General features: G+C 43.8%; 1 protein-coding gene across 1 annotated transcript in view; it reads right to left on the reverse strand.

Moving 5' to 3' along the window:
- Window positions 1-23167, reverse strand: part of arrdc1b (arrestin domain containing 1b) — a 53473-nt gene extending 30306 nt beyond the window's left edge. The window contains exon 1 of the mRNA XM_024397539.2: window positions 22993-23167. Within this exon, the coding sequence (XP_024253307.1) occupies window positions 22993-23110 (118 nt within the window). The 5' untranslated portion in view covers window positions 23111-23167. The remainder of the gene's footprint in view (window positions 1-22992) is intronic.
- Between the last annotated feature and the right edge of the window lie 430 nt (window positions 23168-23597).

Genomic DNA, 23597 nt, shown 5'->3' on the forward strand with positions numbered 1-23597 from the left:
ATGAAAAACTGCTCCAGAGTGCTCAGGACCTCAGACTGGGGTGAAGGTTCACCTTCCAACAAAACAACGACCCTAAGCACACAGCCAAGACAACGCAGGAGTGGCTTCGGGACAAGTCTCGGAATGTCCTGAGTGGCCGAGCCAGAGCCAGGACTTGAACTCAATCAAACATCTCTATAGAGACCTGAAAATAGCTGTGCAACCAAGAAGACTCGAGGCTGTAATCTCTGCCAAAGGTGCTTCAACAAAGTACTGAGTAAAAGGTCTGAATACTTATGTAAATGTAATATTTCAGTTTTTTATTTGTAATACATTTGCAAAAATGTATAAAAAAATGTTTTTGCTTTTTCATTATGGGGTATTGTGTGTAGATTTTGTGTAGATTGATGAGGGAAAAAATCTATTTCATAGATTATGTAACGTAACAAAATGTGGAAAAAGTAAAGGGGACTGAATAGTTTCCGAATGCACTGTATGGTGAACAATATGTTTGGAACATCGAATCTCAGTAGAATCACTGTATCGAATTGCAATATATATACACACTGAGTGTAAAAAACTTTAAGAAGAAGACCTTCCTAATATTTTGCCATGAGAACTGCCTCAATTTGTCGGGGCATGGACTCTACAAGGTTTCAAAAGCGCTCCACAGGGATGCTGGCCCATGTTGACTCCAATGCTTCCCACAGTTGTGTCAAATTGGCTGGATGTCCTTTGGTTGGTGGACCATTAGAGATACACACGGAAAACTGTTGAGCGTACCAGTACTTACGTATCATGATAATATCATAAAATTCCCAGCTCTAATTCACACACATAAACACACAATCGCTTTGCATGCAGGCACATATTAATTTATCTACTATACCAGAGGAAATGGTATATGCAAAATACCTCAGACCCTTCTGTTAGCCTACTACCTTCTACTACTGAATAAAGATACTCTTGATTACTCTCACCCAGACTTATCTTGGAGGAATTGCAATTTAAATGCAAATATTTCTTTATCTACCCCAGGCCCTGTGGGACCTTAGTTGAACCGACAGCTCCTGCAGTCCTGTCTGTGCAGGATTCACTTACAGGCATTTGAACTAGATCATTAGATGAACTCACTGTGTGCTCTTTGAGCGTTACTGAGAGACAGAGAGATGGAGATGGAGTGGAAGGGAGAGAAATACGGCAACAGTACACTTTAACTTGAAATGAAAATTTACTTTGACAAAATTTGAAACGTGTCATATCTGAAAATGTAGATAGCTAGCTAGACTATCTTACCCGAATACATGGGTGGGTATACATGGATGGACACTTCTCCCTCTCTGTCACGGATGCCATGGTGGCCTTAGTTTGAAGATGTAATCCGGAGACAGGTGTTTTATACAACAGCCTTTTGTGTGTTCTCTTTTCGACTCCATCTGCATACTTGCAATCAAACGCCAGAACATTTAAAAAAAACAGCGTTAGAAAGGATTACCTACAGATACTGACCAGCTCATGTTAGACAGAAGCGTGCAACATGGCAGACCAATCCGAACGCATCTTTCGACATGTCCAGCCCACCCATTATCTCAGCCAATCATGGCTAGCAGGAAGGTTCCTGTCTTTTTCTGTGGTAAGGCTCGTAATATTGTATTTACAGTTGGCATACAAGTTTGTTATTATAGCACATGAAAGTTCACATGTTACAGAGGAATTAATGCCCAAAAATGCATTTAGATTTTTTTTTTTTAATTGACGTTTTCTGTGAGTATATAATTTCTTTTTCACCTCTTAATGTTGAACTCATGGTACCACTTTTTAACCGGAGTAGGCTGTAGTATGGTTTTGATGCACCCGCAAATTATGTAAACAAAGTGGCATAGTTAAAGTGGCTAGTGATACATGTATTACATAAGGATGCAGTAGATGATATAGAGTACAGTATATACGTATACATATGAGATGAATAATGTAGGGTATGTAAACATTATATTAGGTAGCATTGTTTAAAGTGGCTAGTGATATATTTGACATCATTTCCCATCAATTCCCATTATTAAAGTGGCTGGAGTTGAGTCAGTGTGTTGGCAGCAGCCACTCAATGTTAGTGGTGGCTGTTTAACAGTCTGATGGCCTTGAGATAGAAGCTGTTGTTCAGTCTCTCGGTCCCAGCTTTGATGCACCTGTACTGACCTCGCCTTCTGGATGATAGCGGGGTGAACAGGCAGTGGCTCGGGTGGTTGTTGTCCTTGATGATCTTTATGGCCTTCCTGTAACATCGGGTGGTGTAGGTGTCCTGGAGGGCAGGTAGTTTGCCCCTGGTGATGCGTTGTGCAGACCTCACTACCCTCTGGAGAGCCTTACGGTAGTGGGCGGAGCAGTTGCCGTACCAAGCGGTGATACAGCCCGCCAGGATGCTCTCGATTGTGCATCTGTAGAAGTTTGTGAGTGCTTTTGGTGACAAGCCGAATTTCTTCAGCCTCCTGAGGTTGAAGAGGCGCTGCTGCGCCTTCTTCACGATGCTGTCTGTGTGAGTGGACCAATTCAGTTTGTCTGTGATGTGTATGCCGAGGAACTTAAAACTTACTACCCTCTCCACTACTGTTCCATCGATGTGGATAGGGGGGTGTTCCCTCTGCTGTTTCCTGAAGTCCACAATCATCTCCTTAGTTTTGTTGACGTTGAGTGTGAGGTTATTTTCCTGACACCACACTCCAAGGGCCCTCACCTCCTCCCTGTAGGCCGTCTCGTCGTTGTTGGTAATCAAGCCTACCACTGTTGTGTCGTCCGCAAACTTGATGATTGAGTTGGAGGCGTGCGTGGCCACGCAGTCGTGGGTGAACAGGGAGTACAGGAGAGGGCTCAGAACGCACCCTTGTGGGGCCCCAGTGTTGAGGATCAGCGGGGTGGAGATGTTGTTGCCTACCCTCACCACCTGGGGCGGCCCGTCAGGAAGTCCAGTACCCAGTTGCACAGGGCGGGGTCGAGACCCAGGGTCTCGAGCTTGATGACGAGCTTGGAGGGTACTATGGTGTTGAATGTCGAGCTGTAGTCGATGAACAGCATTCTCACATAGGTATTCCTCTTGTCCAGATGGGTTAGGGCAGTGTGCAGTGTGGTTGAGATTGCATCGTCTGTGGACCTATTTGGGCGGTAAGCAAATTGGAGTGGGTCTAGGGTGTCAGGTAGGGTGGAGGTGATATGGTCCTTGACTAGTCTCTCAAAGCACTTCATGATGACGGAAGTGAGTGCTATGGGGCGGTAGTCGTTTAGCTCAGTTACCTTAGCTTTCTTGGGAACAGGAACAATGGTGGCCCTCTTGAAGCATGTGGGAACAGCAGACTGGTATAGGGATTGATTGAATATGTCCGTAAATACACCGGCCAGCTGGTCTGCGCATGCTCTGAGGGCGCGGCTGGGGATGCCGTCTGGGCCTGCAGCCTTGCGAGGGTTAACACGTTTAAATGTTTTACTAACCTCGGCTGCAGTGAAGGAGAGTCCGCATGTTTTCGTTGCAGGCCGTGTCAGTGGCACTGTATTGTCCTCAAAGCGAGCAAAAAAGTTATTTAGTCTGCCTGGGAGCAAGACATCCTGGTCCGTGACCGGGCTGATTTTCTTCTTGTAGTCCGTGATTGACTGTAGACCCTGCCACATACCTCTTGTGTCTGAGCCGTTGAATTGAGATTCTACTTTGTCTCTATACTGACGCTTAGCTTGTTTGATAGCCTTGCGGAGGGAATAGCTGCACTGTTTGTATTCGGTCATGTTACCAGTCACCTTGCCCTGATTAAAAGCAGTGGTTCGCGCTTTCAGTTTCACGCGAATGCTGCCATCAATCCACGGTTTCTGGTTAGGGAATGTTTTAATCGTTGCTATGGGAACGACATCTTCAACGCACGTTCTAATGAACTCGCACACCGAATCAGCGTATTCGTCAATGTTGTTATCTGACGCAATACAAAACCAATCCCAGTCCACGTGATGGAAGCAGTCTTGGAGTGTGGAATCAGCTTGGTCGGACCAGCGTTGGACAGACCTCAGCGTGGGAGCTTTTGTTTTAGTTTCTGTCTGTAGGCAGGGATCAGCAAAATGGAGTCGTGGTCAGCTTTTCCGAAAGGAGGGCGGGGCAGGGCCTTATATGCGTTGCCGAAGTTAGAATAACAATGATCCAAGGTTTTTCCAGCCCTGGTTGCGCAATCGATATGCTGATACAATTTAGGGAGTCTTGTTTTCAGATTAGCCTTGTTAAAATCCCCAGCTAAAATGAATGCAGCCTCAGGATGTATGGATTCCAGTTTGCAAAGAGTCAAATAAAATTCAGAGCCATCGATGTGTCTGCTTGGGGGGGAATATATACGGCTGTGATTATAATCGAAGAGAATTCTCTTGGTAGATAATGCGGTCGACATTTGATTGTGAGGAATTCTAAATCAGGTGAACAGAAGGATGAGTTCCTGTATGTTTCTGTGATCACAGCACGTCTCGTTAGCCATAAGGCATACGCCCCCGCCCCTCTTCTTACCAGAAAGATGTTTGTTTCTGTCGGCGCGATGCGTGGAGAAACCCGCTGGCTGCACCACCTCCGATAGCGTCTCTCCAGTGAGCCATGTTTCCGTGAAGCAAAGAACGTTACAGTCTCTGATGTCCCTCTGGAATGCTACCCTTGCTGGGATTTCATCAACCTTGTTGTCAAGAGACTGGACATTGGCGAGAAGAATGCTAGGGAGTGGTGCACGGTGTGCCCGTCTCCTGAGTCTGACCAGAAGACCGCCTCGTTTCCCTCTTTTACGGAGTCGTTTTTTTGGGTCGCCGGCTGGGATCCATTCCGTTGTCCTGGTTGAAAGGCAGAACACAGGATCCGCTTCGCGAAAATCATATTCTTGGTCGTATTGATGGTGAGTTGACGCTGATCTTATATTCAGTAGTTTTCTCGACTGTATGGAATGAAACCTAAGATGACCTGGGGTACTAATGTAAGAAATAACACGTAAAAAAACAAAAAACTGCATAGTTTCCTAGGAACGCGAAGCGAGGCGGCCATGTCTGTCGGCGCCGGAAGTGTTACAAGTGTACGTACACCACATGTTTGAAATGTTGCACATCAAAATATCAATCATGCATTTCCTGGATATGTTAGATGAAATAGCTTACTTTTAAATCATAGGCTACCATCTCAGTTGTCTTACTTGGCACTGTAAAAAAAAAATCAAAGAGTGTGGCTAAGTCAGGTAGGAGACCTGAGCCAACTCCCCATGCTTACTGTGGAGAGAGAGGGCCCGGGCAGGCACCATGTTATGCCGTGAGGCGCACGGTGTCCCCGGTGCGCAGGCATAGCCCGGTGCGGTACATAGCAGCGCCTCGTATCGGCCGGGCTAGAGTGGGCATCGAGCCAGGTGCCATGAAGCCGGCTCAGAGCAACTGGTCTCCAGTGCGTCTCCTCGGGCCGGGGTGTCCCCGGTTCGCCAGCACAGCCCAGTGCGGGCTATTCCACCTCGCCGCACTGGCCTGGCTACGGGGAGCATTCAGCCAGGTATGGTTGGTCAGGCTCGGTGCTCGAGACCTGCAGTGCGCCTCCACGGTCCGGTCTATCCGGTGCCGCCTCCACACACCCGGACCAGGCTGTCTCTCCGTCTCCTCCCTACAGGTGCTCCCGCCTGTCCAGTGCTGCCAGAGTCTTCCTCATGCCCAGCGCTGCCAGAGGCTCCCGTCTGTCCTGAGCTGCCAGAGTCTTCCGTCTGTCCTGAGCTGCCAGAGTCTTCAGTCTGTCCTGAGCTGCCAGAGCCGCCCGTCTGTCCTGAGCTGCCAGAGCCGCCCGTCTGTCCTGAGCTGCCAGAGCCGCCCGTCTGTCCTGAGCTGCCAGAGCCGCCCGTCTGTCCTGAGCTGCCAGAGCCGCCCGTCAGTCCTGAGCTGCCAGAGCCGTCCGTCAGTCCTGAGCTGCCAGAACCGTCCGTCAGTCCTGAGCTGCCAGAGCCGTCCGTCAGCCAGGAGCTGCCAGAGCCGTCCGTCAGCCAGGAGCTGCCAGAGCCGTCCGTCAGCCAGGAGCTGCCAGAATTGCCAGTCACGCCGGCGCTGCCAGAATCGCCCTTCACTCCGGAGCTGCCGGAGCTGCCGGAGTCTCCCGCCTGTCCGGTGCTGCCGGAATCTCCCGTCCATTTGGGACCCATGGCGAGGGTCCCCAGTCCGAGGTCAGCGGACAGACACCCACCCAGACCCTCCCCTATAGGTTCAGGTTTTGCGGCCGGAGTGGGAGGAGGAGGGGGGGGGGACTGTCACGTTCTGACCTTAGTTCTTTTGTTATGTCTTTGTTTTAGTATGGTCAGGGCATGAGTTGGGTGGGTGGTCTCTGTTTCGTTTTTAATGTTGTGTTTGCGTTTGGCCTTGTATAGTTCTCGGATTGAGAATCATACTTAGGTAGCCTTTTCTCACTTGTGTTTCGTGGGTGTTTATTTTCTGTGTTTGTATTTCACCGTTCAGGACTGTTTTTGTTTCGTTCTCATATTTTGTTGTTTTTGTTTGAGTATTCGTTTTCATTAAAAGAGAATATGAATACTTACCACGCTGCACCTTGGTCCTTCTCTCCATCTCCCAACGACGAGCGTTACAGATTCATTTTTGGAACCTTCCGGTTACTAGTCCAACGCTCTAACCACCTGCCTTACATTGCACTCCACAAGGAGCCTGCGTGGCAGGCTGACTACCTGTTACGCGAGGGCAGCAAGAAGCCAAGGTAAGTTGCTAGCTAGCATTAAACTTGTAAAAAACAATCAATCTTCACATAATCACTAGTTAACTACACATGGTTGATGATATTACTAGTTTATCTAGCGGGTCCTGCGTTGCATATAATCGATGCGGTGCCTGTTAATTTCTCATCAAATCACAGTCTACTTCGCCAAACGGGTGATGATTTAGCACTGTCGTTGCACCAAACCTAACCATAAATATCAATGCCTTTCTTTAAAATCAATACACAAGTATATATTTTCAAACCTGCATATTTAGTTAATATTGCCTGCTAAAATGAATATCTTATAATTGGCTCGTTGCGAACTGTGTGAAGTCCATTTATTCCTAACAAAGACCGTAATTGTACATAATTATGACATACCATTGAAGGTTGTACAATGTAACAGCAATATTTAGACTTAGAGATGCCACCCCATCAGATAAAATACAGAATGGTTCAAATCAAATCAAAGTTTATTTGTCACGTGCGCCGAACCTTACAGTGAAATGCTTACTTACAGGCTCTAACCAATACTGCGGGGGGGAAAAAGTATGTGTGTCTATGTGTGTAGGTAAGTAAAGAAATAAAACAACAGTAAAAAGACATTTGAAAATAAGAGTAGCAAGGCTATATACAGACACCGGTTAGTCAGGCTTATTGAGGTAGTATGTACATGTGGGTATGGTTAAAGTGACTATGCAGATGGGACGCAATGCAGATAGGCCGGTTAGCCAATGTGCGGGAGCACTGGTTGGTTGGGCCAATTGAGGTAGTATGTACATGAATGTATAGTTAAAGTGATGCATATAAGATAAACAGAGAGTAGCAGCAGTGTAAAAGAGGGGTTGGGGGGGGGTCACACAATGCAAATAGTCCGGGTAACCATTTGGTATTTCACTGAAAAAATAAACGTTTTGTTTTCGAAATTATAGTTTCTGGATTCGACCATATTAATGACCAAAGGCTCGTATTTATGTGTGTTATTATGTTATAATTAAGTCTATGATTTGATATTTGATAGAGCAGTCTGACTGAGCGATGGTAGGCAGCAGCAGGCTTGTACGATTTAATTCAAACAGCACTTTTGTGCGTTTTGCCAGCAGCTCTTCGCAATGCTTCAAGCATTGAGCTGTTTATTACTTCAAGCCTATCAACTCCTGAGATTAGGCTGGTGTAACCAATGTCAAATGGCTAGCTAGTTAGCGGGGTGCGTGGTAATAGCATTTCAATCGGTCACGTCACTCGCTCTGAGACTTGGAGTAGTTCTTCCCCTTGCTCTGCAGGGGCCGCGGCTTTTGTGGAGCAATGGGTAACGATGTTTCGAGGGTGGCTGTTGTCGATGTGTTCCTGGTTCGAGCCCAGGTAGGGGCGAGAAGAGGGACGGAAGCTAAACTGTTACACTGAAAATACTAAAGTGCCTATAAGAACATCCAATAGTCAAAGGTATATGAAATACAAATGGTATAGAGAGAAATAGTTCTATAATTCCTATAATAACTACAACCTAAAACTTCTTACCTGGGAATATTGAAGACTCATGTTTAAAGGAACCACCAGCTTTCATATGTTCTCATGTTCTGAGCAAGGAACTTAAACGTTAGCTTTTTTACATGGCACATATTGCACATTTACTTTCTTCTCCAACACTTTGTTTTTGCATTTAAACCAAATTGAACATCTTTCATTATTTATTTGAGGCTAAATTGATTTTATTGATGTATTATATTAAGTTAAAATAAGTGTTCATTCAGTATTGTTGTAATTGTCATTATTACATTTAAAAATAAAATAAAAACTTGGCCAATTAATCTGTATTGGATTTTTTTGGTCCTCCAATAATCGGTATCGGCGTTGAAAAATCATAATTGGTCGACCTCTATCTCAGATCATGAGAAACAAGATTCTCTGTTCTTTTTTCTCCTTAATCCTGTCCCATTGCTACAACTCCAGTATGGACTTGGGAGAGGCGAAACACAATCCAGCCAAGCTGCTCTGCTTCTTGACACAATGCCCGCTTAACCTGACACCAATGTCTCAGAGGAAACACCGTACACCTGGTGACCGTGTCAGTGTGCAATGGCCCAGCCCACCACAGGAGTCGCTAGTGCGTGATGAGACAAGAATATCCCTGCCGGCCAAACCCTCCCTTAACTCGAACGACGCTGGGCCAATTGTGCTCCCCCCATGGGTCTCCCGGTCGCGGCCGGCTGCGACAGAGCCTGGACTCAAACCAGGATCTCTAGGGTCACAGCTAGCACTGTGATGCAGTGCCTTAGACCCCTGAGCCACTCGGGAGTCCCTAAGATTGAACTCTTTGGCCTGAATGCCAAGCGTCACGTCTGGAGGAAAGCTGGCACCATTCCCACGGTGAAGCATGGTGGTGGCAGCATCATGCTGTGGGAATGCTTTTCAGCGGAAGGGACTGGGAGACTAGTCAGGATCGAGGGACAGATGAACGGGGCAAAGTACAGAGAGATCCTTGATGAAAACCTGCTCCAGAGCGCTCAGGACCTCAGACTAGGGCAAAGGTTCACCTTCCAACAGGACAACAACCCTAAGCACACAGCCAAGACAACACAGGAGTGGCTTCGGGACAAGTCTTTCAATGTCCTTGAGAGGCCCAGCCAGAGCCCGGACTTGAACCCGATCGAACATCTCTGGAGAGACATAAAAATATCTGTGCAGCGACGCTCCCCATCCAACCTGACAGAGCTTGAGAGTATCTGCAAAGAAGAATGGGAGAAACTCCCCAAATACAGGTATGCCAAGTTTGTAGCATCATACCCAAGAAGATTCATGGCTGTAATCGCTGCCAAAGGTACTTCAACAAAGTACTGAGTAAACGGTCTGAATACTTATGTACATTTTATATTTCCGTATAAAAAACAAACAAATATTTCAGTTTTGGGTTTGTCATTATGGGGTGTTGTGTGTAGATTGATGAGGGGGGGAAACGATTTAATCCATTTTAGAATAAGGATGTATGTAAAATGTGGAAAAAGTCAAGGGGTCTGAATACTTTCCGAATGCACTGTATATTATTGGAAGATTATGCAGTTCCCCTCCACACATTTCCCTACCAAGCATCCTCTGTCTGAGCCAGTCTGGCCCACAGCCGAGCCATTACAAACCATGTAACAAAACTGTAGAGTCGGCAACTCTTGGCATCCTTGCTCTCCTTTTAAGACTTTGTACAGGCCTTGTACATTTCCACCAACCATCCTGCAGAGTTAAAATAAGAGCCAGAGGTAGGCCTAAACCCTGCCTTTCAGAGGGACTTATTTGCGATATGGGATCTGCTTTGATTGTGTACATACAGATAAGGCACAGCAGCATGATGAGTATATGTTAAATCATCCATCAAAAAGGCAGTTTTTCTAAATGTTGATTGTGACTGATTAACATTATAGACAAAAGCATAATGGCAATCTTTGAGCCTTTGGAATTAGGATTATATCATATGGCCTATATAAAACTATGTATAGCCTACTGTACAAACTGGTTTGTTGCCTCGTAGTATCTTGTAAAAATCAGATTAAATAAAATCCTAATTATGTTACACATTGTTGAGTTGGAGGATCTGCTGAATTATTGTGGAAGAAGTAGATTGTAATTTGAGGAAATCTGTGAAGTCTATGCACATCAATGTGTCTATGTAAAGGCCTGTTCAAATACTCATCAAAATAGTTAAACTACTTCAACTACTACTTCAACTACTACTTCAACTACTACTTCATAGCATTTCTTAGAATCCTGAGAAGTTCAAAAACGGGTGAATGTTGTTACTCTTGTATTTACCCAGGTGCACCAATAGGAAATAATCATGTCAGTTTGGGTCATGTTGCATTGAATCCTTAAATACTCAACCTAATAATAATAAGAATAAGAATAATACTAGATTGGATTTATATAGTGCTTTTCTACCAACATGGATTCAAAGCACTTTACATAGTAGGGAGAAACTCACCTCACCCCAAATGGGTGATGCACGGTGACCATTTTTGTGCCAGAACACTCACCACACATCAGCTATCAGGTGGTGAGGTGAGGAGTGATATATGCCGATTAGGAATGAGGGGGATAATTAGGTAGCCATGATGGAATTGGGCCAGGTTGGGAATTTTGCCACTTGATCTGACATACAGCAAACTAGGTCAAATAAAGAAATGTGTGACCTGATAAATGCATTTTGAGCATGAATCCATTACCATACAAAAAATTACAAGTAGCATAAACTGTTGTGTGACATAATGTAAACTAGATGGAGATAAAGAGACTCCTGAGGCAAGAGGAGCCTTTGTTTTGAGAGGAGAGGGGAGGGCTATCACAGGTGGAGAAGTGAGGGGGGAAGGTAGAAACCTCCTCTCTCCAGTGGCCATTGATCAGAGTTGGTGTCATGGTAACCAACACATTACCTTCACACACACACACACACACGACAGCTGCTGGCTTGCTTACCTGTCTCAAGTGATAGTGGCTATTATACACTCAGTGTACAGTGTGGTCTTGTGTGTTGTGTAGTCAGCTCAGATCCATCAAACCACCCATTCTGTGTCCAGCAGTAGAGAGTGGTTCTGTTAACTGTGGAATGTGTGACATTCCAGACAATCTTCCAGCTCCCCACCACCCCCAATACAACCTCTCCCATCCCTTTTGTCTACAAGGGCCTCTGTCTCCAAGGATGGGTGAACCCTGGCCTTTCAAGACAATCATTCCAAGGCTTGATCAATGTTTGGATCCTTGTTATCATGAGGGTTACAGGAAACCAGATAGTTTTGTGAGCTCATACAGCCTTAAACAATACAACACCAGGCTAAGTGCCTGACACATTATGTCAAGTTAACAACAGAGAACAGCACACGCTAACTGGAAAATCCACTTGGTGTGTAGATAATGACAATCAAAATGTAATCTGTATCTCTAAGCAGGAAACCAATGTTTCTGTCTCTTACACAATGTACAAGTGGTAGGTGACTCATCCATCTCCACCCAGGAAGGGTTTGATCTCTAGACTAGTTACAGGTAACTGCCAAAATAAAGGAAACACTTGCCCATTATTTTGGCTACCATGGATAGAAGAAGAAATCTCAGTGACTTTGAAAGAGGGATCTCAAAAGAGCATGGAGGGTTAAAAGAGTGTGTGTGTATATATGTGTCTCAGTCACAAGATCTCAACCCAATGGAACTCCTATGGGAGATTCTTGAGCGACACCTACGACAGCATTTTCCACCACCATCTTGTGGAAGAATGGTGTCACATCCCTCGAATAGAGATCCAGGCACTTGTAGAATATATGCCTAAGCGCATTGAAGCTGTTCTGGCTGCTCGTGCTGGCCCAACGCCTAGAGCTGGGACGATAAACCGAAAATTTGCCGCATCGACCATACTAGTGTTGCACAGTATAGCGAAACTTTGTGAGAAACGGTTCAGTAGAATAATTTTTGCTACTTTTGTTACTTCTGTCAAATGTGTCTAGCGTTGTGTGCTGATTTGAGAGAGGATCAAGTCTGTCTATCACCGTGCCTGCTCCATGCCTGCTCCACTTACTCATTGCTAGCTGTAGCCTGTCCTGAGGAGACACTGCACTCCCTTGGGAGTCTGGGCTGTATCGTCCCTTATGTTGCATAGAAGTTAACACACTTGAATAATGCTACAAGGCATGTACATTTTTAAAAAACTTTTAATTACTGTTCGCACAACAATGCCCATTAGCATTACAGGCTAGAACACTTTACAATGCAAGAAGATACTGGTAGCTTCAAGCTTTGTAGGTCAACTTTTCATGCTAGCTTACAACATCAATTCACTACCATAGTACAAAACCGTGATAATGCAAAATATTGCTGATTTCAAAGTTGATTGTCACCAAAAACATTATTCATTTTCTTCATCTCCCCTGCCTCACATCTCTCAATATCATCTTCTGTGCGTGAGAATAACGTATAGAAACAGTGCACACTTCCATAAAATAAAGGGTTGATTCTTCTATGGAAAAACTGTTGATCAGTACAATAAAATAAGTCCCAAATGGAAGGGAACAGACTGTTTTTCCTCTGTAGCCTCATGAAATCAACCAAAACAAGCTCAATAACTCAATGCACGCACTCCTATTGAATATGCATTCACCTGTATTGTGAATAAGCCTAGGCTACATCTTGATTTACCTAGTTCATTAATAGACTCGAGATTTACAATTCAAATAAATTATTACCCTTATGTTATGTAGTTAGATTGGTAAAAAAATATATGTCAAATTGATTGTATGATTGTATAATTGATTAATTCATTAAAAAAATTAACATTTCAAATGTAATAATGAACTCAAAAGATCTGTCTGAATCAAGTGCCATTCTCTGACTTTGGCTAATACGCCTTCTTTTTTTGCCGTGGTATCGTTTTGGTAACGAGTATCATGATGGTATAGAGCAGAGTTATGGACTCGAGTCACATGACACGGACTCGAGGCTGACTCGAGTCACAAACTTGATGACTTGAGACTCGACAGAAAATAATTTAACTTGAGACTTGACTTGGAGCTTTAAGACTTGGGACTCGACTTTGACTTGAGACTGATGACTTGATCTTATCTGGCCAGGTTTGGTAATGTTTTGTCACTCATTTTGTGGCTACTGAATATAATGTTTACATACCCTACATTATTCATCTCATATGTATATGTATATACTGTACTCTTATCATCTACTGCATCTTTATGTAATACATGTATCACTAGCCACTTTAAACTATGCCACTTTACTCATCTCATATGTATATACTGTACTCAATACCATCTACTGCATCTTGCCTATGCCGTTCTGTACCATCACTCATTCATATATCTTTATGTACATATTCTTTATCCCTTTACACTTGTGTGTATAAGGTAGTAGTTGTGGAATTGTTAGGTTAGATTACTCGTTGGTTATTACTGCATTGTTGGAACTAGAAGCACAAGCATTTCGCTACACTCGCATTAACATCTGCTAACCATGTGTATGTGACAAATACATTTGATTTGATTATAAAAAAATATACTAAAATATACTTACTGACCATGACATTTAACAGAAATACAAGTAGCAAATTACATCCTGTGCCCTAAGACGGAGAACATTTCTGTTGCAGACAGTTTACATTTCAGAAAGATCAAGTTTGTCAGCGTTTTTGCACTGAGCCTGGCACGATGAGGGCGCATGATGAGGCCTCCATGACTAAACACTCTCTCCACTGGGGCACTGGTGGCAGGCACAGCCAACACTTGAAATCGATACGTTCTTGTCTGCATATTTTTTGACATTCTAGAACACTTTTCAGCCCTCTGGATTAAACTACTTTGTGTTACAATGCCGCCTGTTCAAATGAAATCAAATTGTATTAGTCACATGCGCCGAATACAACAGGTGTACACCTTACAGTGAAATGCTTACTTACGAGCCCAAAACCAACAATGCAGTTTAAAATATGGACAAGAATAAGAGATAAAAGTAACAAGTAATTAAAGAGCAGCAGTAAAATAACAATAGCGAGACTATATACAGGGGGGTACCAGTACAGAGTCAATGTGCAGGGACACTGGTCAGTTGAGGTAGTATGTACATGTAGGTAGAGTTATTAAAGTGACTGTGCATAGATGACAACAGAGAGTAGCAGTGGTGTAAAGGGGGGGAGGGGACAATGCAAATAGTCCAGGTAGCCATTTGACTAGATGTTCAGGAGTCTTATGGCTTGGGGGTAGAAGTTGTTCAGAAGCCTCTTGGACCTAGACTTGGCTCTCCGGTACCGCTTGCCGTCGATGACTAGGGTGGCTGGAGTCTGACAATTTTTAGGGCCTCCTTCCACGGCCTGGTACAGGGGTCCTGGATGGCAGGAAGCTTGGCCCCAGTGATGTACTGGGCCGTTCGCACTACCCTCTGTAGTGCCTTGTGGTCGGAGGCTGAGCAGTTGCCATACCAGGCAGTGATGCAACCAGTCAGGATGCTCTCGATGGTGCAGCTGCAGAACCTTTTGAGGATCTGAGGACCCATGCCAAATCTTTTTCAGTCTCCTGAGGGGAATAGGTTTTGTCGTGCCCTCTTCATGACTGTCTTGGTCAGCTTGGACCATGTTAGTTTGTTGGTTACATGGACACCAAGGAACGTGAAGCTCTTAACCTGCTCCACTGCAGCCCTGTCGATGAGAATGGGGGCGTGCTCGGTCCTCTTTTTCCTGTAGTCCACAATCATCTCCTTTGTCTTGATCACATTGAGGGAGAGGTTGTTGTCCTGGCACCACACGGCCAGGTCGCTGACCTCCTCTCTATAGGCTGTCTCGTTGTTGTCGGTGATCAGGCCTACTACTGTTGTGTCATCAGCAAATTTAATGATGGTGTTGGAGTCGTACCTGGCCGTGCAGTCATGAGTGAACAGGGAATACAGCAGGGGACTGAGCACGAACCTCTGAGGGGCCCCTGTGTTGAGGATCAGCGTGGCAGATGTGTTGTTACTTACCCTTACCACCTGGGGGCGGCCCATCAGGAAGTCAAGGATCCAGTTGCAGATGGAGGTGTTTAGTCCAGGGTCCTTAGCTTATTGATGAGCTTTGAGGGCACTATGGTGTTGAACGTTGTGCTACAGTCAATGAATAGCATTCTCACATAGGTGTTCCTTTTGTTCAGGTGGGAAAAGGCAGTGTCGAGTGCAATATTGATTGCATCATCTGTGGATCTGTTGGGGCGGTATGCAAATTGGAGTGGGTCTAGGGTTTCTGGGTGTTGATGTGAGCCATGACCAGCCTTTCAAAACACTTCGTGGCTACAGACGTGTTCCATGTTATCTGACAGAATGTACAACAAAAACTTATCCCAGTACTGACTTACATTGTTCACAAGTCTCTCATCTAGAATCCAAGTCAAGTCTCAAGGCAACTGATCACGAGTCTAAGTCAAGTCGCAAGTCATTTTGCGACTTAAGTGCAACTCAAGACCGAGTCTCGGACTCGAGTTTCCATCTCTACCATCTGTAAATACAAATAAAATTGTTAAATTACGAGCCTGGTTGGTTTAGCCACATAAAAAGCCAGCAACATTCCTGCTAGCCATGATTGGCTGAGATAATGAGTGGGCTGGAGAAATTAGTTCAGGCTGGTCTGCCATATAGCAAGCTTCTGTCTATTTGAGCTGGTTAATATGTGTAGGTAATCCTGTCTAACGCAGCTTTAAAAAAAATACATTGCTTAGTAGAACTGCATAAGTGTTGCTCTCCACTTTCTGGAGGACCAAGTTTTGAAATCAGAGGAGTTAGAGTTTGATAGCTAAGGAGATGGAGAAAACACCTGTCTCCGGATTACATTTTCAAACTAAGGGCAAGTGTCTCTCCTTTCATCAAACATAAAACGGCCGCGACCGGGAGGTCCGTGGGGCGACTCACAATTGACATAGCGTCGTCCGGGTTAGGGAGGGCTTGGCCGGTAGGGATATCCTTGTCTCATCACGCACCAGCGACTCCTGTGGCAGGCCGGCCGCAGTGCGCGCCAACCAAGGTTGCCAGGTGCACGGTGTTTCCTCCGACACATTGGTGCGGCTGGCTTCCGGGTTGGATGCGCGCTGTGTTAAGAAGCAGTGCGGCTTGGTTGTGTTGTGTATTGGAGGACGCATGACTTTCAACCTTCGTCTCTCCCGAGCCCGTACGGGAGTTGTAGAGATGAGACAAGATGGTAGCTACTAACAATTGGATATTGGGGAGAAAAAAAGGGGGTAGAATTTAAAAAATAAACACATAAGACCAAAATCAAGGCCGTCGGTCACATATCGTTCATTACAACGATATTTACTAGAGGAATGTGAAGTTTGAAATTAAATATGTTTGCTAAAATGGGTGACTGTTAATGGGACAATTGATGGCTACAACAATCAAACTAGTAGTAGTAGTTTAAAGGATCATATTTTTTTATTGCACATGAATTATCTTTCTATTTATCGTTATCACATTAATTTAGGCAATTTATTGCAATGGATTTTTGTCCATATCGTCCCAACTCTACCAATGCCCTATTAAGACACTTTATGTTGGTGTTTGCTTTATTTTGGCAGTCTCCAGTACATACTTTCCTCTGACTTCATGGATCTGTAACGATTGAACAAGTTAAAGCCAGTCAAATGATGAGAATGAACTTGTTGCTTACACCTTTACAGATCATTGCAGAAGAGACAAGCGGAAAGGAAGTCTACTAAAACCAATGTCTCCAGTGGAGCCAAGTACACTAGCCATGCAGATATTACAATATTACAATACAATAAGGGAACTAAGTCCTGTTAACTTAGAAAAAAAGAGTGGGGGAGATGTGTGAGGTGAGGAAGGGGTGGGATTCCACCAAGGGATACTGATAGATTAGGGGTTTATGAGGGAGTTGGGGTACGCAGGCCAGAAAAGGATAACCTCTTGCAACTAGGCCAATAAAGAGAAACCAGAAACGAAACAGGTTTTCAGACCCAGTATGGATGGTTGATACTAGCATCTAGTCTGTTGTTCTTTTGAAGTGGCCAGTAATGCATGTTTGGTTTAACTTTACAAGCCTAAGCAGACTGTAAAGAGCAAGGTGGGAAAATTAGACCTGGACCTATTCATCCTGTTTGTTTGTGGCTGGCTGATAATGGATGATGCCTGCGCTTGCAGAAAACAGAAACAGACAAACATTTACTGTAACCCAACACTCATGAACTGTAACGGGAACAACTGCCCTCATGCCACAACACTAAAGACACTCTTTACTTTCTCCTGTCATGTGCTGTTTCCATGACTGACTAGCATGTTTCAGTTTGCCTTGCTAGGCCTACAAAACACAAGGCTTTCAAACGCATGTCATTTGGATGGTGTGACTGTGCAAGGTTTTGTGATTACTATCAGTTTGAACTTTTATGGTTCATTCCCTAGTGACCTGGGAAACCACCAACCAGCATGAACCTTGATGACTCTTCCGTCTCCCCCAGTTCAGCACACACTCCCTGCCTTCCTGGCTGCAAATTGTAGTGAGTCACAAAGAAAGCCTTACCCACAGAGCCAGAGTCTCAGTTTCTCCCTGGTCTGTCTAGATTGAGGGGTTTGACTAAATCATGATATCATCATAGCCCTGAAGTAGTGTGGAGGGAAGGTTGTTGGTGATTAACCTAGATGTATCAGACTCAGGTGGCAAAAGGCCCAATCATCAGACTTTGACTGGACTACTTACCAAGGGTAAAAAAAATATTTATACAATATTGTTTCATGGCATCCCTAACAGCCACCAACCACTACCTCCCCCTTGGCTTAGATATGATTTATCAGATAGCGTTTTCACCTGAAATGTCAGGTTGGGAAAAACCAGCCTCCCCTTACGTATAACTCTCAAAGAGCCCTTTGATGGGACTTCATCAGACTGATGTGGCGTTTTCACCTGAAATGTTAGTTTCATTTCCTACCAGCCTCATAATTGGACACTTCCAGTGACAGTCAGATGGACATCAAATGTGTGAGTCAATTATATACATCCTGACCACAAGCTTCCCAAAGCCTGATGAAACCAGCAGTATCAATACAGTGGGGTTACCTTACTGTATCAGATGTCTATATGTGACTCACCACCTGGATTCAGTCTTATGTAGCAATATTTGAATTTCTGTTTTTTACATTGGATAAAAGTAGAGACTCAGAGCTACAAAATGGTATATCGTACATTGCATTTGAAGAACAATGGGAAAGTAATTCTGCTTTAAAAGTTGATAAACTTGTCAACTCACTTTTGAGAAAATGGCATTTTAGTGTTTCGGTGAGAGAGCTCTTCTTTGTCTACACCCATTTAGCATCGTTCACACCCTCTTAAGCTTTAGCCCCACACATCTCGTTAATGCTCTGGCCGATAATTTGTTTACCTCTGGATAACATGAAAACAGCCTAAACGGCTCTGCTGGCAACAATTTCATTATGCTTTTTTGCCGACTTTTACTGACACCGGCCATATTCAATGGGTGTTGTAGCTAGCTACCTAGGTAAACAAGGAACGTAGCTAGGCAAACAACATGTAAGATCACACACATCACATCACGTTAGCTAACGAGCCAGCCACCTAACGTTAGCTAGGGAGCTAGCCAGCTAACAGTAGCTAACAATACACTTTAGCTTGAAATGAAACCACTTTGTAAAAATGTTAAACGTGTATTATCTGAAAATGTAGCTAGCTAGACTATCTTACATACATGGTGGACGCGTCTCCCTGTCATGAATCTATGCCACAAATGGTTTTAGTTTTAAGACGTAATCCGGAAACAAGTGTTTTCGCCATCTCTTTAGCTATCGTACTCTAATTCCACTGATTTCAAGACTCGATCCTCCAGAAAGTGGAGAGCAAACATTATGCAGCTACATTTTAAAAAATCAGCGTTCGACAGAATTACAACACAGACTGACCAGCTAAAATAGACAAAAGCCTTCTATATGGCAGACCAATCCGAACTCATCTCTCGGCGTGTCCAGCCCACTCATTATCTCAGCCAATCATGACTAGGTGGAAGGTTGCTATCTTTTTATGTGGCTTAACCAACAAGGCTCATAATTGAACAATTTTATTCATATTTACAGATGGCATACAAGTTTGTTATTAAGGCACATGAAAGTTCACATGTTCCAGAAGGCATTTCTGCCGACAAAAAAAAAACACATTTCGATAAAAATTGTTTTTACATTGAAACTGCTCTCCTGTGAAGTCGTGACTTGCGACCTACGCCTAGTTTCCTGAATCGGGTCACATATTCAGACTGGGGCCCACCATGCTGCTCACCCAGGGGAAGCTCCAGGAAAGACAGACAGCCAGTCAACACAGAGCAGTACAGTGAACATACATGTAATAGACACCATGATTCTCACAGCCACCACGTCAGATCTATAAAGGGACGGTCACAGTCTTATTATTGACTCTGTGGGTTCCCCTGCCACTGAATGAATGCTAAGTAACCAAAGAAAAACAGAACACCTTGGTCTACCTATGCCTACATGAGCTAGCCTTTATGTGAGGGGCTGCCATAATCAACATACACAGCGCCTGGGGAACAGTGGGTTAACTGCCTTGCTCAGGGGCAGAATGACAGTTTTTTTTACCTTGCCAGCTCGGGGATTTGATCTAGCAACCTTTCGGTTACTGGCCCAATGCTGCCGTCCCTTGTGTTTGTCTTCCTCTGCTAGATAATCAATGGAAAGAGACTAATGGTCTAGTCTTCATCAATAATACAGTGGGCCAGTGAATCTCCCTCATCATTCAAGGTCCGTCTCTACATACAGACACACCATAGGCTGCACCACACCACTGTTCTTGCTATTCTATTTGTTGCTGTACAACACTGGGTAACTGTATACACCTCACTCAGACCACAATGCAGATGCAAGGCAGGTATTGAGCCAGTCCATAAAGCTCACATAATGAAGACATCCATGTAATGGATAGCATACACGTAATAGTATGTCCTGTAGTGCCAGATAGTGTATACACACAAAAGCACATATTTATCCACAGAAACGACACACCCGATTGATCTCCTTTACTAAAATATCCTCACAGCAGTCCTGTTGCATATAGTGACGATGACAGAATGAAATACAATAACCTGGTGTTAATGCAGTGTCTGATGCAGTTCCTCAACATGATTCAGGGCTTGCTAGGGCTGGCTCTAGAGCCAAATAGACATGGCTACACATCAGCAGAATGATTTTAAAAAGCTCTTGAGGACCCATTGTCTCCTGGGGCCTTACAGACTTCATGCAGACTGACTAAACGAGAGGAGAGACTAGGTTGATTGTGTAGGCACTAGGTAGCTCACGGACAATGGTGTGGCTAGGAGACAGAGATCAATTTCAACCAATTTCCCCTCCTTTCTCTCTGCGGGGTGGAAGTGGCCCTCAGGCAATCGGCAGTGAAGCTTGAGGAACAAACCTCTGTGGGAGAGAAGACAAGAGTGCTGACATTTGTCACACAGGAAAGTATGGTATATATCACCATCGGTTTGGAATGAGGCAGCAGCAACCATATCAAGAGAAGATGGGATACATTTGAACAATGGCATTCTGAATTTGAATCTGAACATTAGGGGTGGACACAGAAAACATGATGTATTTTCTGTTCTCACTAATCTACATAGATTTTCTATAAACAGGTTTATATGTCTGGTGTTTTGAGATAGATAGTGAGAGTATTGGGAGAGGGTACAGCCTGTGATAGGAATACAGAGTACTCCTGGACCCTATTTGTCTGGTATTAATGTTTCACCAATCACAGTCTAAAAAAACATGGCTGGCATTACTACTGGAAAGAAATCAAGACAATTTATCTGGTTATAGCCAGGGCATTTAAAATATTCTGTCGTTAATTAGATTTAGAGTCAAGGCATTTAATGGATAATGATGTCATCAATCAAATAGGGGAGCCATTGCATCTAAAAGGATGATGTCATTGATCACATAGACGGGCATTTACAGTAAAGGGTGATGTCATGCCTGAGAAAGAGCCTGAAATGGGTCCAGAATCTCTTAACCTAAGGACGTGCCATATATCACATTGGGGGATGATAACATGGTCTGATCACAGGTTTCACACTAGAAGTCTAATGTGAATGCTGTGAGTGTATTACTTAAACAGAGAATGTGGTAGGCAAGTTACAGACTATCTACTGACAACTGCCGGATTCTATGAGGGTGTTGGTGTTAGGCTGATGACAACACCTACCCACTAACACTACCCCCCAAGTGTCTCCGTCTTCGGAGCTCACACCTACTAGTCTCATCAGTCACCATAGGGATATGTGATCGGCCGGCCCGGTGCCAATATGACCTCCCAGTGTAACGTATCACAGTACGCGCCACTACCTGTCTTGATGCGATGTGTCACAGGTCTGCAAATATGGGACGGTCTTAATCTACTAATACATACATGTCAAGGTGGATCAGGCTCAGAATGTCAAGGAGACGGAGAAATGTTGGCTTAAATTCACCATGTCACACGACATGATTGAGACAGAAAAAATATATATATGATATTCAAACTTAATAGCAATACTTGAATAACACACATCATGTTATTTCAAATTTAGATCAGATCCATATGCAGGTGTTTAATAAAGAAAGCAAACAGATTGAAGTGGAAGTCAGACAAAGGATGCTTGCAAAATACTTGGCCTTAGTCAAACTACATTAATGGGGATTCTGGGAAGGGTTTGCATTTCAAGTAACCACACTTGCCAATTTAAAGGGCCAAAATCTTATTGCCTAATAGATTATTGCCATCACACTAGGCTTGTCTGTGAGATGAGACTGCCATCTCAAAAGTCTGAAAATTCCATATACTGTATTATTGCAAGCAAGGAGCTGTTAATGATGTTGTGTAATGGTCATATATCATGTGAAGTGAAATATACTTATTGTGAAGTTGTCTATGGCTATGATTGCATTCCCCTATTATCTGACAGGAATCTCATCTAAGATCACTTCTACACACAATTTAAACAATGAGTGCTTTGTGTACCTTCATGGAAACCTCACAAGCTGCCCTCCACCTTACCTAACCTATTTTCGACCTTCTACCATCTCAAAAACATAATCTATACAAAACCTAAAATGATCTGTCTTTTTAAGTAACAATCCACTGAGCACACATTGGGTGAATCAACGTTGTTTCCACGTCATTTAAATTGAATTTAAACGTTGAACAAACGTGGAATAGACGTTGAATCGTCGTCTGTCCAGTGGGAATTGACCAGATTAAAATCAGACATTCACACCTTGAAAAAAAAAACACTACACTGCCACACCTGTTGACTTTCTGTTCTTGTGGTTTTTCTCCACATCATATTCGAATAACTGGCAACATATATACAACTATGATAACTAAACTACAGGTCATACTAAACTAGAACTAAACAGAATGCGATAATGTTACGGGATGTTGCTACTGTCTGAAAGTAACTGTTACCAAAACTGCTGTAAACATCTGAAATCAGCAGCTGTCACAGTCAAGAACAGGCATGCCCACTACCCAGCACCAATGCACAATAGCTATCCAAACATAAATGTAGGATACTACTAATACAATGTTACATGACAAAAGGCAAATACAATAGACAATAGAAAACTCATATATGTCATTTTTGGAAATTAAGGACAGCATCTTTCATTTAAACCATGTAAAGAGCGGAAAAGTTCCACCCCTCCCGCAGTTCGTCCACCGAAATCGAATCCTAATGCGCTTCGTTGAGAGCCAGTGGTAAATGTATCAACAAATAATTAAATCTTACCCTTATATTGCAGTGAGCTACCACTTGTAATTTTCACAGTTCCACTTATGGATTCGCCAGGGCTGTAGACCACTTTGTTGTTGGTAAAAGTAATATCGAATTCCTGAAGCTTGCCCATGTCTTCGCTACCCTCCGCGTCTCACAACAAAAAAACAGATTATGGTGCGCGAGGGACAGGTCTACCGCCGCCTATGGAAATTTGAACCGAGCTCTCTCGAAGATGGTGGATAAATAAAGATGTACTACTAAGGCCGTTTACCACTGAAAAACATGGTTAGTTTCGGTCTGCTTAAGGGGGTGGCTCTCCCGATAGGCACCAATGCGATAGCAGCTGGGTCTAGTCTGCTAGTTCATGGACTGTAATATAACCAGAAAAATGAGGGAGTGGGATGTCTCGCTTCCCCTTCCGTCTCTGGCTCTCTAATCTCACCTGCAGCATGCACTCCACCAAGTTTTCAAGAGCAGTGACGTCAATAAATAAATATGTATTATATTCAAGTGTATTTTGTTATGCTTGTTGTTAATAATAACAAATATATATTTCTAAAAAAAATATTCAAGGTTGGTAGCCTACTCTTTCATAACTAGCCACATAATGTAAACAT

The sequence above is a fragment of the Oncorhynchus tshawytscha genome, linkage group LG33 (assembly GCF_018296145.1).
Source record: "Oncorhynchus tshawytscha isolate Ot180627B linkage group LG33, Otsh_v2.0, whole genome shotgun sequence".
NCBI lineage: Eukaryota > Metazoa > Chordata > Actinopteri > Salmoniformes > Salmonidae > Oncorhynchus > Oncorhynchus tshawytscha.